This window comes from Anolis carolinensis, unplaced genomic scaffold (genome assembly GCF_035594765.1).
Source record: "Anolis carolinensis isolate JA03-04 unplaced genomic scaffold, rAnoCar3.1.pri scaffold_13, whole genome shotgun sequence".
Classification (NCBI taxonomy): domain Eukaryota; kingdom Metazoa; phylum Chordata; class Lepidosauria; order Squamata; family Dactyloidae; genus Anolis; species Anolis carolinensis.
Window position 1 is genome coordinate 8,524,966 of NW_026943824.1, and position 17,149 is coordinate 8,542,114.

Consider the following 17,149-nt stretch of genomic DNA (forward strand, 5'->3'; position numbering starts at 1 on the left):
TCCAAGAATATATTCAAGATTATACTTGCCATTCAAGCAGAAAGAAAACAGTTGCTTTTTTTAAAAAAACAACAACGTTTGTACATATTACATCAGTTGATAGAACACAACCATTGCATTTTCTTTATATTTCCATAATGTCTTTAGGGTATGAAAAAGAGCATATATGTTTTTGCCAAACAAAAATATTACAGTTCCAAAAGGGGTGAGAATTGGGGGGGGGGGGGGGATGCATGGTGACTGGCAAATGTACTCTTCTACTTTTCTCATTTCCTTGTTGATTTTCCTTTTAATAGGAAAAAAGAAGCATATTGTATCATAAAGGTGAACTGAACTCTCTTCTTGTCTTGCCATTTGTCAAAGTAATGTTTCTCCCCCCCCCACCCCCTTTTGTTTCTCAGAGATGAACAATGACCATAGTTGACAAGACGTCTGAGTCCTCAAAGCCTTCGGCTTCTGAGAAGCAGCCTCTCAGCTCCGTGGCACCAGCTTCTGGAGATATGGACTCAGGCTCTGCAGGATGGGGTGCTGTGTCGTCTTCTCTGGAAGCGCCAAAACACAAAATCACTTTGGGACCAGTACCAGGAGCTGCTGTATATTCTAATTCATCTGTACCTGATAAATCCAAGGCCTCAGCTCAGAAAGATTTGTGTAAGGATTACTATTTCATTTTATTAAAGAGAAAACACTCCCACATTTGTTCAATCATTGTGTTGTCATTGTGTGCATTCAAGTAATTTCTGACTTAGAGCAACCCTAAGAACAACATGTTATTACTAGGGAAGGGGGAGGGGTGTGTTGGCAAAATTTGTTCAGAAGGGAGGCTGAGAGAGAGCAGCTTGCACAAGGTCACCTTTCAGCCAAAGTTTCCAGTTTATTCATTTTTTAAAAAAAAGGAAATAAAATTAATTATATTTAACAGAAGTCTTTGTGACATACTTGCCATTGTTTTCATTACTGTGTTGTTCTCAAAACATATAATTGCAGCGATTGGTGATGGCATCGCAGCACCCCAGAAGGTCCTTTTCCCAGCAGATAAGATCAGCTTAAAATGGCAAAAAATGCACAGAGTTGGAGCTGGTCTCCAAAACCTGGGCAATACGTGCTTCCTGAACTCAGCTTTGCAGTGTCTGACCTACACCCCGCCACTTGCCAACTATATGCTTTCTCACGAACACTCCAAAACATGTGAGTATATTTTGACATTTGGTACATTTCTCTGAATATGTCCATTAAAAGTTGTTCCCTACCTGGCACTGTCCAAATATGTGAATTAATTTGCCTTTCTGTCTGCAGGTCATGAGCAAGGATTTTGCATGATGTGCACCATGCAGAGTCACATCACCCAGGCCCTTTCGAATTCTGGCAACGTTATCAAGCCAATGCCTGTCATAAATGACCTTCGACGTAAGCTTGTTTATCATCTTTGACATGTAGTGCATGCAATATGGTTTGCTCCCAATTAGGCCTGCAAACACAATAACCCCCCCAGCCAGACCTGGCTTTTCCCTGTTCGGTAGTTCCTAGAAAGCAAGAAATGCAGGAGCTAAGCTATACTTTTAGGGGCATCATAGATGGCTGGTGTGATGATCTCGGTATAGTAAGTCCTAAGCTATGTGGGTTTGATCTCCTTATAGGATGAGGAAGTCATGCCCTGGAGCCAAATTCAGACCTCCTCGGATTCCCACTTGGCTCTCAAGGGTTCCCTAGGTGAACATGTCCCCTTCCAGTTATATAACTGTTGGGTTTCCTAGTTCCACACATGTTTTTCCTCATTTTGAAAGGCTGAAATGCTTTAAGCTAAAATTGGCTGGTGTTTTTGGCTCCACTTTTTTGCTTTTGGCAACCCTCCATGAGCTTATCTGAAATTGAATTTGGCTCTTGGGCTGAAACAGGTTCCCCATCTTAATAAAAACATAAATAAAAATAACTTAACACTATTGGTATAACTGTATTCTTTGCTTCTTAGGGATAGCAAAGCATTTCCGTTTTGGCAATCAGGAAGACGCACACGAATTTCTACGGTACACTGTTGATGCTATGCAGAAAGCATGTTTGAACGGTAGCAACAAGTAAGTTGTAAACACAGTAATAGTAATTATCCCTATCCCTTTTTATCCCTTTTGTTTCTCTCATTTCAAGTATGTTTTGGCTTCTCATGCATCCTCCTGCTTTTTCAATTTTCAGATTGGACAGACATACTCAGGCTACCACGTTCATTCACCAAATATTTGGAGGGTATCTAAGATCTAGAGGTATGTCCCAAAATAACCCCAATTCTGTCTGTTTTTGAAATTTATTAGGGTGCTGTAACTCCTAGTTTTGATTTTGTCATACTATGCTTATATTTTTTTCTTTGAATTTCAGTAAAATGCATGAACTGCAAAGGAGTTTCAGATACATTCGATCCTTATTTGGATATTACGCTAGAGATAAAGGTATGCTAATTGTGGACAATTTTATGCAGTTCTTCTACCACAGTAGAGTAATTTGGAGGGAGGGTGAGGTTTATACATAAAACACTTCATTGAAACAAATATTACCATGCATTTTATTTTCCAATCCAGAATATGGAAATGCTGCCCGATCATGAGCATGATCAATAAGCCACTGACAGACCAATCCTGCATGAATTTGTCTAATTCCGTCTAACCTTACGGGTGTCACCACATCATGTGACAGTGAATTCCATACATTTAATTATGCATTCTATGAAGAAATGCTTTAACTCAGGTGATTTCCAAAGGATTAGTTGTGTTTGTCAGTTGCAGCTAAACCAAAGTGCAGTGTCACCTTTTAAAAAATAACTAAAATTGCAGCCAGCCCTCCGCATTCACTGGAGCACAGATTCCCACGAAAGTAGAAAAAATACAAATAAGCATTGCTATTATTTTTAATCTCTCCAGGAATTTGCAGACCTTCAACATGACTCTGTGATCAATTCCAGTAGAGGTTGACCACAGAGTAGCACTGGAGGATCTAGAGCAGTGGTGTCAAACCCGTGACCCTCCAGGTGTTTTGGATACCCAACTCCCTGAATTCCGGCCCATTGGATAAGCTGGCTAAGGGCTTCTGGGAGTTGGAGGCCCAAACATCTGAAGGGCCATGGGTTTGACCCCTCTGATCTGGAGATTCCTCGAGATAGTATTTCCATCAAATCCGTGAATAAATATCTGCAAAAGTCAAACCCGCTAATGTAAAGGGCTGACTGTAGTCCGAAGCTCATGTTATAGTAAATGTGTTGGTCTTAAAGGTGCCACTGGACTGTTCACTGTTTCAGGCAGCATGTGTCCTGGAAAAAAACATGCTATGCCTATGACTAAAACAGAGATGGTTAATTTGTGGTTCTACAGATGTTTCAGGATTGCAACAGCCATCATCCCTCACCACTGGCTCTGCCAACTAGAGTTAATGGGTATTGTGATCCAACAACTGATGGAGAGCTGCAAGTTGCACATCCCTGATTTATTACTGTGAAATATGGGTTTACAAAATGTGTGGCTCAGTGCAGGTGGAATGTGTTTGATTCTTATTTGGAAATCCCAATGCGCTGATTTGAAGCACTTGGTATGTTGAAGGGATCTCCATGTAATGAGTCAATAGATTTTAGAATTCTTGTTAAAGCGAATATGTTTATTTATTGACATGTGATACTCACTTCCATTTTCTTTTCCTCTCATTTTAGTCTGCTCAAAGTATCAATAAAGCTCTGGAGCAGTTTGTCAAACCAGAACAGCTTGATGGTGAAAATGCCTATAAATGTAGCAAGTAAGAAGAATATTACTTTCTATCTCTATTAAAAGAAAAACCTGGATGGATTTGTATGTCTTGCAGTTGGCCCTTCCATATCCATGGATTCAACCATCCACAACTTGAATTGCATACATTTCCCCTTCCCCATTCCCACACATAAACCCAAACCTTGATTTTGCCATTTTTATAAGGGATAGCAGATACCAAGCCCTTTTGGATTTATATATATATATATATATATCAGCCAGATTTTTAAACCTTACATGTGTATAATGCAAAAATCCAAAACTAAATGGCATGCCCCCCTCCTGACAAATAAATGAGACATGGAGTGAGTTGGAAAAATGATTGTTTTTGCTTAGGAGAGTTAACCTGTTAGAATCAGCTATGTTGAACTGACAGAATTTATTTATGACTGCTGGCATGTATACCAATGACCGATCACTGTGTAGATTATAGAAAGAAAAGTAAATGCAAAAGAAAATAATCCTGAAAGATGAAGAGGTTGTTCTCTGTATGTTTTAGATGTAAAAAAATGGTTCCTGCGTCAAAGCGGTTTACCGTACATCGAGCCTCAAATGTCCTCACCTTGTCCCTGAAGCGATTTGCAAATTTCAGTGGTGGCAAAATCACGAAGGTAACAGTGTGCTACAGTTGTACCTCAATGACATTTTATAGTGCTACATATGAATATTACAGCACGTTACAATCAACATGCTGAAATCGAATTTGAGAAACAATAGTATAAAAAGACTAGCTGTGCCCGGCCACGCATTGCTGTGGCAAAGTGGTGGTGGTATTGTTTAAAAGTTGTTGTGGAATTTTTATTTGACGTTATTTGTATTTTTTTAAATTAATTTTATTGTAACTTATCTTTTTTATTTATTATATTGTACTGTTTTGTTGTATTATTTTTAGTTATTTTGTTATAGTATTTTATTATATTAATTTTTTAGTGTTTTTAATTATTTTAGTGTTTTTATTATTTTTTATTGTATTATTTGTATTTATTTTATTTTTTATTCTTTTATTAACACTGGGCTGAGTGGGTTGCTAGGAGACCAAGTGGGCGGAGCTTAGCCTTCTAAACTGGCAGCAATTGGATAAAAACAATTATTCCTCTCCCTCTAAGTAGGACTTTATTTTTCTTTTCTTTTTGTTATATCAACCTAGAGGCATGTATGATGGGTTGTGTTGTCAAATTTCGAGGTTGGGGGGCCTGTAGTTTTGTTGTTTTGTGGGTCGCCGTGATGCCATCACTCATTTATATATATAGATTAGGAACCACTTATATAGAACTTATGGAAATGTAATTTTTGTAATGGCTTCTTTTATACATACGATATTGATTTGTATCTATTTTAGTATAAGGTTTATTTTGTTTCCCATTTATGATATTTTACGCTTTATAATTTCATTCTTTATAATTTTTATGTTGAATAAAGACATGTATTTTAAAGGATTTGTATTTTTAAACCGAGGGTAACTGGATGATTTGTCCCACTGAAGTATTTCCCCCAAAAATGCAAGTCTTTTTCCTTTTCACTTTAGGAGGTAAAATATCCCGAGTATTTGGATATTCGGCCATATATGTCCCAGCCAAATGGAGAGCCAATTATTTATGCATTGTATGCCGTTCTGGTCCACACTGGCTTCAGCTGTCATGCAGGACACTACTACTGTTACATTAAAGTAAATATACCTTTCATTTCCTCCCTCAATATTTTCTATGTGTAGCCTTTCTGTGAAGTATTCAGTGCTTTGTAAGGTTTATAATGATGACTTGCCATCTAAGAATGTTGATTCAAGTGGGGTTCTTTGGCTTTAGGATCACTTGATTTGTGAAGGCCTCAATGGAGTACAAGTTTGCCCACCCCACCAATTAGCTGATTTAAGCCCATAGCTGTTGATTTGCAATTATCTGGAAGAATGTCTCTCTTCCTATGGCAATTTCATCCTCTTTTTGTAAGCGATTTTTAACTAATCTGTTAAACAAGATACTAGTTATCTTGTCTTCTTTCACCCCATCTACTTGCTCTGTAGTGATAATTTCATTGCCTTCTCCCACTAGAGGGCAGTTCATCTTGCTTCTGGTTGGCAAGTTTTTCTTCAGTATAAATCAAGGCATTTTCTTTCTAATGTTCACAACCCCACTTGATGTTTAGAATTGTAAGCACATTGGAGTGTTATGAAATGTTGGCCATTGTGGTGATGTGGGGTAGAGGAGGAATCTTTTTATTAATTATATTATTATATATTTAACTATATCTGCTGCCACCAATATAAATAGGTTTTATTTAACCGCAGCCACCAATTGTGGAGAACTCAGGCAGAGGGAAATTTCTTTATCTTTTCTTATTCACTTTAGATGGTATCATAACTTAGTTTTGAATATATGTGACAGAGACTTGGATATGGAAGAACAAAAAATAAGTTTATTTCAGGCACAGAGCTTAGTGGTTACAGTAACTTCTTTAGAGGCACTTTGATAATGGTTTCAAAGCTATGAACTGATCACTTTGGATCTAACTGGGATTGCTTTCCCTTCCTACTCAGACTCTACAAATAAACCTAAACCAGTCACCTAACTTGCTTAATTCAACACCACTAGAGATCTGAGTTTCCCTGGTTTCCCTAACCTGGAACCAGTGTCTTCCCTGTGACTAAAAATCACAGACTAAACTTTTTAAAACATTCCCTCCTTTTCTTCCAAACGGCGGTTGGCTCCGCCCTCGTTGCTATGGTAACCTGCCTCAGAATGCTGAGCTGGCTACCATCCCCCACGCAATGGTAACTAATACCCTTTTAAACATAGTTAAACATGACTTTTTAAACGAAATTAAACAAACATGACATCTATAAATCAAAATAAAAACATTTCTTTACAGCCATAATAATAATAATAATAATAATAATAATAATAATAATAATAATAATAATAATAATAATACATTTTATTTATTACCCACCTCTCCTGATGACTCAAGGTGGGGTACAACAAATTTTAAAACATATGAAAATAAAAAATACAATACATTACATAAATTAAAACACACACACACATATATATATATATAGCAGGAGGGGAAGGCGTTATCTGTTTCTTTGGTGGGTTTCAGCAATCTTTGTTTCATCAATCTTTCTAAGGATTCCTTTGTTTTACGCAACCCTCCAATTTGTTTGAATTCCAGTAGCAGAAATTATTTATGTGCTTTAGTGATAACAATAGCACCAGAGATGTCTAGCTGAATAAACCTGAATACACTCGCCTTGTTTAGCTCCCCATGCAGGTCATCTGTGAAAATAGTTTCAATCCCCAAACCAAACCAGTAGCTTGATTGGGATGTTTCTAAATAAGGGCTAGAAACCATGTAGTCTGGCAGATGATGTTGGTTTGCTAATCATGGTTTATGCTGACCATGATTGATGAAAGCTGCATTGCAACAGCAATGATCCCTACTCCAGATCTAGAATTCAGAAAAACTTTGAATTCAACTGTTAACATACACCTGAATAAATATCAGAGCACTGCAGTTTTGTAATCAGCTCAGTAATACAAAAATACTAGGCCAAGATTGCTGAGAGGGTTCCTCGCCTGTTCTCTCTTACACACCACATTAACTCTCTAGTTTTCTATATCTTCTAAAAGGGCATATCATGATCAGTAACATATTTTGCTCCTAAGGAATAAGAAATTTGCCTATATAGTGACTTCTTTTTTCCCCTTTTATAGGCCAGTAATGGGCAGTGGTATCAGATGAATGACTCCACAGTCTCAAACAGTGACATCAGGACGGTATTGAATCAGCAAGCCTATGTGCTTTTTTATATCAGGTAATATCAATTATTCCTAATGCTACTTTCCTTTGTACACTGTCTTTCTATAATTTCAGCAGACAAGGGGGACACTGTGGTCACAAAACAGCAAAAAGTCTGGAGGCAGATTACACATTTATGGACCCTTTTGTTAATGTTCATCTGATTTAAATGGGTTGGCATGTTTGAAAGTTGATGATAAATAAAAAATATCTTAGTCTTTAAGGTGCCATGAGATTCTCATTTTACATATCAATATAAGCCTACTGCTAATTGAATTCAAAAAGTAAAAGGGACTTAGTATATTAAATCCATATTTTTTTCCTTATTGCCTTTTGTTACTGTTCAAGAAAAAGTTGGTAACGTAATCTTAGAGAAGAATCAGTAATTGAGTTTTGTGATACCAGAATGATGATTTTTGATAGGGATGAAACCTAGGTTGAGATCTTCTTTGTACTAGCCTAGCCTTCCTTGTTGCTGTAAAGGGAAAACCCCACTTCACAACTCTTGGTGAAAGAGTTGGGACACATTAAATATACCACCTTAGGAAACAAGATTGAATTATGCACAATACAAGGTTGTACAAAAAGCTCAATCAACAGGCTCAGTTAAGAAATTGTATCTTTTTATGTATTCCTTTAGGTCCCATGACATGAAAAACGGTGGCGAACACATTCATTCGGCTCACACTCCAGGGCAGTCTTCTCCCCGGCCAGTCATTAATCAGCGAGTGGTCAATAATAAACAGACTGCCCCAGGATTTATCGGGCCACAGCTCCCTCCCCACATGATTAAGGTAATTCTTTCTTGTGGAGATTGACATAACATAAGCTAGATAAGAGAGCAAGTGTTTATTGAAGGCTTTAGCTTCTAAAATAGCATTATTGCAACTCTACTCATTTGCAAATCCAGAAAATGTGACAAACCATGGTTCAGAAAACTTAAGCCTTGTCAGTAGGGTTTCTGAATGGGACTAGTGTAAATATGGGATAAGTGAACAGAGAATAAGCTCCAAAACTACAAAATGTTTTGAAATGTTAGCTGTTACACTTTCGTAATGGTTGTTCTCTTATTATTGCAGACGTCCAATCATCTGAATGGAACTGGATCCCTAAAAGAGACGGCCAGCAGTTCTGCGATTGCTAGCAATGCCACCCTCAGCAGGCCGTCTTCTGCCCCTCCGGCCACATCCATCCCAAACTGGACTATGAACAGGCCCGCCACTGCTACCGCGCCTGACCCTTCCAAAAAACAAAAAATAACCATCAGTATTCATAATAACAAGCTGCCTGGTCGCCAAAGTGTCTCTCATGCCAGCTGTACCTTGGACAACCTGAACAAGCCAGCCCCGTCCTCAACCATTTCCAACCCTTCTGCAGTGCAATCTACCTCAAGTGCTTCGACAGCATTGGCTGCTAACCAGGTCCCCAAACAGACCGCTCCTAGCGAACCCTCTTCCAAGCTGGTAGTGAATGGCAAGTCCAAACTCAGCCCCAGCATGTTGGTCCCTTATGGGGCTGAGTCTTCAGAAGACTCTGACGAGGAACTGAAAGGACTAGTGAAGGAGAACGGCCACTCCAAACCTTTCAATGGCATTTTAACTGAAAAGGCATCCACGGTGTTAGAGAGCTCCTGTTCGTCTTTTCACAATCCTGAGAAGGAGGTACCGCCACATGAGCCACCCAAAAACATTACAGTCGTCTTTTCCATTAGTCTAAATGATTCCTCTAAACAAAATGGACAAATATGCAATGATTCCACTTGCCAAGCAAAGCCTGTGAAATCGTCAGAAAACCCATTTTCCAAAACAAATGGATTGCCTGGAAAAGTGAGTCCATTTCTACTCTGGTTTCTAATAATGTCTCCTCCCTCATTAAGGCAAAATGTTTTTATTCTCATCGTGATGCTGAACTACACGGTTGGTTTTATCTGCTGCCCATCTTCAGAGGGGAATTGTGTCCTGTAATTCCGATTGGGCTCCAGAGTCTTATTTGGTCCTTTCATTCTCTGTTCTAATCTTTCTCCATTTCTAATTAACAGGGTACACCCATAGCTTTGACGCCTGTTCCTGAAGACAGGATCGTAGACTCTTTCAGATACAATCAGCTGAAACCTTTTTCAGGAGACATAAGGTAAAAAAGGCCATCCATGCCTTTCCTTGTATTATCTCTTAGGTGTTCATCAGGACTTCAGAACACTTTTAGGAAGTTGTCACATTAGTGTCATATTCTAGTCTTGTTTATGTCATGTAGTAAAAGGAGAAGCAGTCTGTGCAAAATGATTGCACATTTCTTGTTTACTAAAGCCTTCCCCAGTCTAGTACTCTCCCTATGCAGTGGATAACAACTTGTGTCATCATCTCGAGAATGCCAGATGGGAGAAGGCTGGTCTGCTATATATTTCATATCCCCTTTTTCCTTCACTTCCAATTTCCAGTGTCGCTCTTTTAAATAGAGGCTGGATGGCCATCTGTCGGGGGTGCTACCAAAAAGTTGGTAGAGTAATCTTAGAGTAGAGTCAGTAGTTGGGTTTTGTGATACCAGAATGATGAGTTTTGATAGGGATGAAACCTAGGTTGAGATCTTCTTTATAGTAGCCTAGCCTTCCTTGCTTCTTGGCAGGGGGTTGGACTGGATGGCCTACGAGGTCTCTTCCAACTCTATGATTCTATGGAGCTATCTATTTATTTGATGTTATATCTTTGCCTCTAGTGCTACATTGCTAGACATATTTAAAGTCAAAATTGTAGCTCTCGTTCAGGAGCTGAAGAAGGTATGTTTTCAAATCTGTCTCACTGTGTATTGTTTTTCCTGGCCAGTTCTAAATATCTCTTTCTCTCTTGGTGTCTTATTTGCAGTGCTAGTGGATCAGAAAAACCTTTGGAAGAGGGTGGCTGTTCTGAAAAGGTTCCCTGTCCCCTCACCAGTGATGTCCAGAATCTGTTAGCTCCTTCGGACCCTGAAATCACGTCTACCACAGAAGACCCCTGTGAAAGGGTTCCCTCCCAAACAGGTGCCGTGCCTCTTGAGAGCCTTGGGCAGCACGGCCTTCCATCCACCCCCCTGAGAGCAAAAGAGGACTTCCCTGGAGAGAGCAATGTGGAGGACCACGCAGAAAAGACGAGAGGACCAAAAGAAGGGAAGGCAGCTTGGGAAAAGAGCGCCGAAGTTGCCAGAGGAAACGCCGATGCAACAGAAAAAGGGCCACAGAGCCCTCTTTTATGGGCTGACAGTGAATGTAGTTCTCAAAAGCTTGTTGCTCTAAACATGGCAGACAAATGCCAGGAAACGCAAGACAATGTGAAAATGTATGAGGATGCCTCGCCTACTGAAAACTCCTGCACTTTGAGGCCAAATGTGGTTGGGGAGAGTTCGAAGGATGACCAAGGAGAGAATAGTGAACAATTCAAAGGAAACACAGACAGGCAAGAACTGAGATCCCATTCTCCCTTCAGGGAGAAAGTTTGCACCTCCAGAAAAACTGACAAAGAGCACTATCGTTCAAAAAGGAAGCACTCGGAAAGCGAGGAGGAGGTGGAGGCGACAGCAGGAGCGTCTTCCCGGAGCCAGGCGGAGGGACACCACAACAAGAAAAGGTGCTCCTACAGCAAGGAGAGAGTGAGGCCACAGGAGCATTATCGGCGCGAACATTACAATACAAACTATTATAGGTTCCCATGTAGCCCGGATCCTGGGAGAAATTTCGGGAAATACCCCCCTTATAGATCACGCAGCCGAGGGAAAACAGAGTCTGAAAGGAGCAGACATTGTTATGAACGGTCTTGGAGTCGAGAGAGATATTATCAAGATGTGCCCAGGAGATGGGAAGGCTGTCGATCTTCCGATTACTATTATCCTTCCCACGTCCCCAGGTATAATCAGGATAAAAAATTCACTCTTTGTGAAAGAGACTATAACAAGTCGAGTCATGTTTACAATAGCCCATATAAGTATGATTATTATAAAAACAGATGGACTCATGACCAGGAAAGGAAAAGGAAATGCCAGAGTCCTGAGGGGAGCCAGGGCACCCCAGAGAAGAGGCCCCAAAAGACCGTGCAGAGTGAATCTCTGGATGAGCAGAGAGGGCGGAAACACAAGAAGTCCAAGAAGAAGAAGAAGTTGAAAGACAAACACAGAGAAAGAGATCACAGGTTAGTGGCATCGCAGGGAGCGGGGAAGGCGCCCTTTGAGGATGAGCAGTTGAAAGAATTGAATATTTTTAGTCTGAGGAAGATTGAGAGGTGATAGCCATTTTTAAATATCTGAAGGGCTACCATATGGAAGATGGAGCAAACTAATGTTCTGCTGCTCCAGAGAATAAAATGTGGATCAGAGAATTCAAATTATAAGGGAGAATATTCCGACTACACAATAGGAAGAACATGGTGATGGCAAGAGTGGTTCTGCCGGGCAACCTGTCACTGGGTGCAGCTGTAGATTCCTTTACTGGCAGCAGTTTCCAATGCTATGATTTGATGTTAACACTATATGTTGTGGCTTTTAAAAATCCCAAAATGGGTTTATAGTGGTAAAAAACACGTGTTCAAATCCATAGCAGAGGCTATGTGACTCACAACAATACGAGTCATATTTCTTGCTATAGTCACCCCTCGCCCTGTCAACCTCTCTGTTTCAGAGCATTTTAATTCTGCTCTTCAGATAGGAAGTAGAGATGAGTAATAAAAAGGCTCCTGCCCTCAGGCTTACAAGACAAGGCACCGGTGGAGAAAGACACGGGGAGGGAGCCAAAATGAATATGCCTTTGTGGTTTGTTGGAGAAATCACCTCTAAAATCATTACATTACTACAAAGTTGGAAAGACAAACACTGGGAATGCACATCCCCTCCTCCTCCTCGTATTCCCCCAATTGTGGGACTCCAGTAAAACAATTAAAAATTAAAATACATGAGAAGGAATTCTATTAAGCTACATGGGAGTTTGCTGGCGGCTTAATATATACAGGACAAGGCAGGAAATTATTAAAATGTACTTGGCTACAATGAATCTGAGTGGGAATAGCCATCGCCTCTTTTCTGTCTCCTAAACCTAAATCTGCAGCATGCACTTCTCTAAGATTTGAAAAACCAAAAGACTGGAGCCTGAACTCATAACTCAGAAAATATTTAAAATGAAGTGCATTCTTCCAAATGTTGGTTAGCTCTTAACTAACAGTCACCCCTAGCAAGTATAGCCATTACTAAAGATTGATGGGAGTTGCAGCCAATGTTCGAAGGGCCCTCCTGACTTCTTCTCCTTGCATAACTATGCCGAACCATTAGGATGATGGGTTGATTTAGGAAGGATAGGATGAAAGGGATACCTATATGCAAACTCAGAAAGAGTGCAACAGGACAAAAATAACAAAAATCAAAAACCACACTCTCAACTTCAGAGAAAGTCAATGGCACCCCCTTTGAAGAAATCTTGCCAAGAAAACATAGGATAGTGTTGCTATATAGTGAAGGGACATAAGGAAAAGCTAAGTTTAACTTATGTACCAAGCTGACCTTGATGAGAATCAAAGAATGAAGTATAAAAACAAAAATAGGGAGCAAAGCTATGAGTGTAAAGTATAAGGCCATAGGAAGTGGCCGCGTTTCTCACTTCTATGGCCTTGTCCCATGTTTGGCAGTGGGGTAAATTGAATTACTGTTTGCCACTTGTGCTGAATCTTTTTGAAAAACTCTGCGCCGTTGATTTTCCTGTTGACGTCTTTCTGCTTCTTCCAGGCATCACCAGGATTCTGACCCGTCGGCATCCAGCTCTGAGGCTGAGGTTCACAGGCATAAACACAAGAAAAAGAAGAAGAAAAAGAAGAAGCGTACGAAGAAATCCGAAGACTGTAGTGAAACTCTGGTCCCTTCCCTTCCAAAGGCAACAAGTTTGGAAACCAAGAATCTCAAAACCTGGGAGGCGACAAAGTCTTCTTTCGAGGCTTGTAGAAAGCATGGCAGGGCCCACCAAGACGGAGACACAGCTGTTTGCCAGAAAACAAAAAGTATAGAAGGCTGCAACAGAAATGGCTCCTCCCCTTCTACAGATCATAATGTAGGTAAGTGACTCCGAAGGAAACCTTGAGAGGCCTCCTGGGAATTACTTATCGGTATTAGATTTATATCCCTGCCATAGGATTGCACCAGAATTTGTTCCCACGGTGTCGCTGCCTTCGTAATGTCAGTCATAGCCTTTCACATTCCAACCAAGGACTGGGCATCCTTCTCACCCCAGTGGATCATTCTCAGCACAAGCTGTTGCCGTTACTCACTTTCTAAAGTGTGTAAAACATTGTTAGACACTGTACCAACACACAATGGGCCTCACCCATAGGCCTGCAAGGAAACAGGCAAAGAAAATACTTTGGCAGTGATGCTTAAGGTTACATAATTCTTTTGTATGGTGGCCATATTGAACAAGAGATGGATGGGAACTTCATTTTAGTTCATGTTTGAGAGGTGGTTTATCAAACATCTTCACACAGTTGGTTCGGGAAATAGGGATAACTGGAACTAGCCTGTAATCCTGATGTTGTGTTGTGGGATTAGGGTTGCCACATAGAACTGCTTCTTTCCATATTGGGCTTTGCTGCCTGTTCCTGGGTGATAATCTCATTTCAGTTTAGTTTTGATAAGAATTAGCTGAAGTTTTGTATCTGATGCAGAATATGAGGGTTTAAAACAATAATGCAAGATGCAAGGATAGATTTGCCCAGGACTAATAGAGACTGGTCAGAGAGAAAGGGGCCCAAATATCAGCTGGTCTCAGCTGCTGTTGCAGACAGTGTGGCATATGAGCCATAAGACTTATATCAGGTCAGTCTCCAAAAATAACCTTATCTCCTTTGCCTTTCAGATCCAGACTGTCCGCTGGAAGCCATTCCACCACAGCTTGCAGGATATTTATAAACCGCAAAGCGATTAACTCTATAATTCATAATTGGTGCTTCAGAAATACTGTACAGGATTTTACCGTGGAACCCCCTTTTTTTTAGTTTTTACCTTGAGACTTTCTTTTTTAAAAAATAACTGAAATCCAAAAAAAAAAAAAAAAACACCGGGGAAACAAACAAACAAAAGAAGATGGAAACTTTCTACAATGGCTAAACGCCGTGAAACTTTACCCTGTAAATGCAACACTTAGGATTAATGCCCTGGGACAGAACATCTCAGATGCTGCTTCATTACAGACTCAGGTTGATTGTGTTCTTCATGTGCGATTGCTCCGCGTCTACATATCTGGTGCAAGGAGCGAGGAAACAACCGAATTATCAAGCTGCAATGCTCTCTATTTAATTTAAAGAATTATTTTTTAAAAAATCACACACAACTTAGGATTTTTGCAAGAGCTTCATCTGTTCTCTGTGATGTCTGCTACTAGAAACTCAACTTTGTTTCTTTTATTTCCCCCCGTTGGATTCTTGGATTTTGCAAAGCGTGCCGTTCGGACTCTGCTTGTTTTTGAATGTATCTCACAACACGTTCAAAGCCCCCCTTTTGGCACTGCTCTGGATGGGGCTGCCTCTATAGGAGGCCCTCAGAGACCTCAAGGAGCCACTGAGGTGGGGAGGCTTCTTGCCTTTCCCCAAAGTCCTTGGGCTAGTGAGGTCTGCCCCTGGCAGATGCTGGTCTCCCCAATTGCACTGCTTCCCCACTCTGGTCTTCCCAACTCTTCGGCCAGGTTTCCCTTCACCACTGAAGGGTTTTTCTTTGCCCCTTTTTGTGGCCTTCTGCATTCCCCTCCTTTCCCTCCATTGAATGTTTCTCCACCTCTGTTTTGTTTGCTCCCTCCTTCCCTTCCACAGTTGTCCCTGGCTCCTTTGCGCCCTCCTTCCATTCCCAGACTTTTGGGTGACGGCTGCAGTTTCAAAAGCCTGTCCCTACCTCGGGCCGGCACGGGCCAGAAAGAGCTGTTCTCCTCCTCCCGTTGTTTTTAGATCCTGTTTTTATTTTAATATTGTAATGTGATGGTTGTCTTGACGGATCTCAGTTCTCTGGTTTCTTTTTTGTCCCTTCAAAGTTTCTAGTTTCAGACACATTCATACTGTGATTTAATTTTTTTTAAAATGATGAAATGCTATCAAACTGTGATACACTTAATTCACTGGTCCTGCATCAGGAGACGGAGTGGGGAAAACTGTATTAAATACAGTTCATCTGAATAATCTGTCTGGTTTATACAAGCTGTGTTGTTCAGAGATGTCTCAAGTTTGATCTTTGTTTTTTTAAAGATAAAAGCACTTGCCCCACTTGTAAATATGGCATGTAAAATTTATATAGTATATAAATACAGCAAGTCAAAAAATGTTTTCCGGTGTGTACTGTGCACTTTGCTTTCTGCCTCGATTACCTGAGTGGAGCTAGTTTCTGTAAGCAATCATCTTGGCAGCAACTCTGTGACTCCATCCACATTTTACAGCCTCTTAGGTTTGGTCATAAATTGATAACATTTAGATTTAAACCAATGATAATATGTATATCAAAAATCTTACACAATATTTTGGAGTAAAGAGTCCTCAAAAATTGCTGCAATGAACAAAATACCTCTGAACACATCTTGCCAAGAAACCTCCCTGACGCTCACCATAGGACCGAACATACTTGAAGGCACATGTGTGACCCAATGTTCTCATGCTGTGGGCTGCTCCAGGACAATGGATTCCTACAGTGAAAGTCACAAAAGCATTTTATCCAAAGTTACATACTAAGACACCTGCATTTTGGTGGTGTTTCTTTTGTTTTAAAAAAAGCACTTTTGTACAATTTATACTTTTATTTCTGAAAATGGAGCCTCCGTGAAGTCTTTTCTTCAATAAATGCTTGTTGACTATTTAAAACAGCCACACAGAGGATTTCCACTCATAGATATTTGTGTAACATAGATAACAGACTATTTCATGCAATTAGTTAGCATACAAGATTAACAAATCTTCAAAAGTTCAAATAATACACAGATGTACAATATATACATTATACCTTACATTTAAATGTCAATATAAGAAACATTCTTCAAGAAAAATACAGAAAGAGAGAAGTGGTAAGCCACTTGCTAGGTTTGCAGCATTTGGGCTTCAGAGGGCCAGTGCACAGGCAGCCTTGGCCTCCTTCATACATCGGGAGCACAGGCTTCCTGAGCCATGGCCAGGGCTGGCCTTGGGGCCAATGTCAAGCTAGGAGAGAGATGGGAACACGTCCAAATGCAATGCCCGTTGTCACTCACCTTTGGCTGCACTGGCTCAGATGATGGAGAACCCAACACTGAGACATGGCCATCTCCAGTGACCAGAAAGAAAGGGGAATTGTAATGTGCTCATTTCCAAAGCTGGATCTTGGTCTTGTAGACAGTAATGTTAAAAGCAAGGCAAGATCCAAAAACCTTCCTTTTGACCTCCTGCATTAGAAAGATATGTGCTACATTGTTTTAAAAATAAGAATTTATTTTAAAAATATGAAATATTCCAAAGGTTTTATATTTTGTACCACACACTTCCATGCCCTCCTAAAAACTAATCAGTGTGAAATTCCCAAGCACATTTATCTCTTTCTCCTCGGCTTCATTACCTGCCAGGCCAGCTGAGCTTAAA

At 40.2% G+C, this 17,149-nt stretch overlaps 1 protein-coding gene across 1 annotated transcript; it reads left to right on the forward strand.

Annotated features, from left to right (window-relative positions):
• The first annotated feature begins 410 nt into the window (after window positions 1–410).
• On the forward strand, window positions 411–15,874 carry usp42 (ubiquitin specific peptidase 42). The gene is made up of 16 exons (XM_003227643.4): window positions 411–651; window positions 988–1,188; window positions 1,297–1,407; window positions 1,970–2,072; window positions 2,188–2,255; window positions 2,368–2,438; window positions 3,686–3,768; window positions 4,279–4,390; window positions 5,305–5,445; window positions 7,487–7,587; window positions 8,212–8,365; window positions 8,651–9,397; window positions 9,610–9,701; window positions 10,427–11,722; window positions 13,302–13,624; window positions 14,422–15,874. The coding sequence occupies exons 1-16, from the start codon at window positions 411–413 to the stop codon at window positions 14,472–14,474; spliced, it is 3,897 nt and encodes a 1,298-aa protein (XP_003227691.3). The 3' UTR covers window positions 14,475–15,874.
• The last annotated feature ends 1,275 nt before the right edge of the window (window positions 15,875–17,149 follow it).

Excerpts from the sequence above, each read along its gene's own strand:
- usp42 (XM_003227643.4), top strand. The coding sequence starts at position 411 with ATGACCATAGTTGACAAGACGTCTGAGTCCTCAAAGCCTTCGGCTTCT. Across the intron at positions 652-987 it reads CTCAGCTCAGAAAGATTTGT|CGATTGGTGATGGCATCGCA; the intron begins GTAAGGATTACT and ends ATATAATTGCAG. Across the intron at positions 2,256-2,367 it reads AGGGTATCTAAGATCTAGAG|TAAAATGCATGAACTGCAAA; the intron begins GTATGTCCCAAA and ends TTTGAATTTCAG.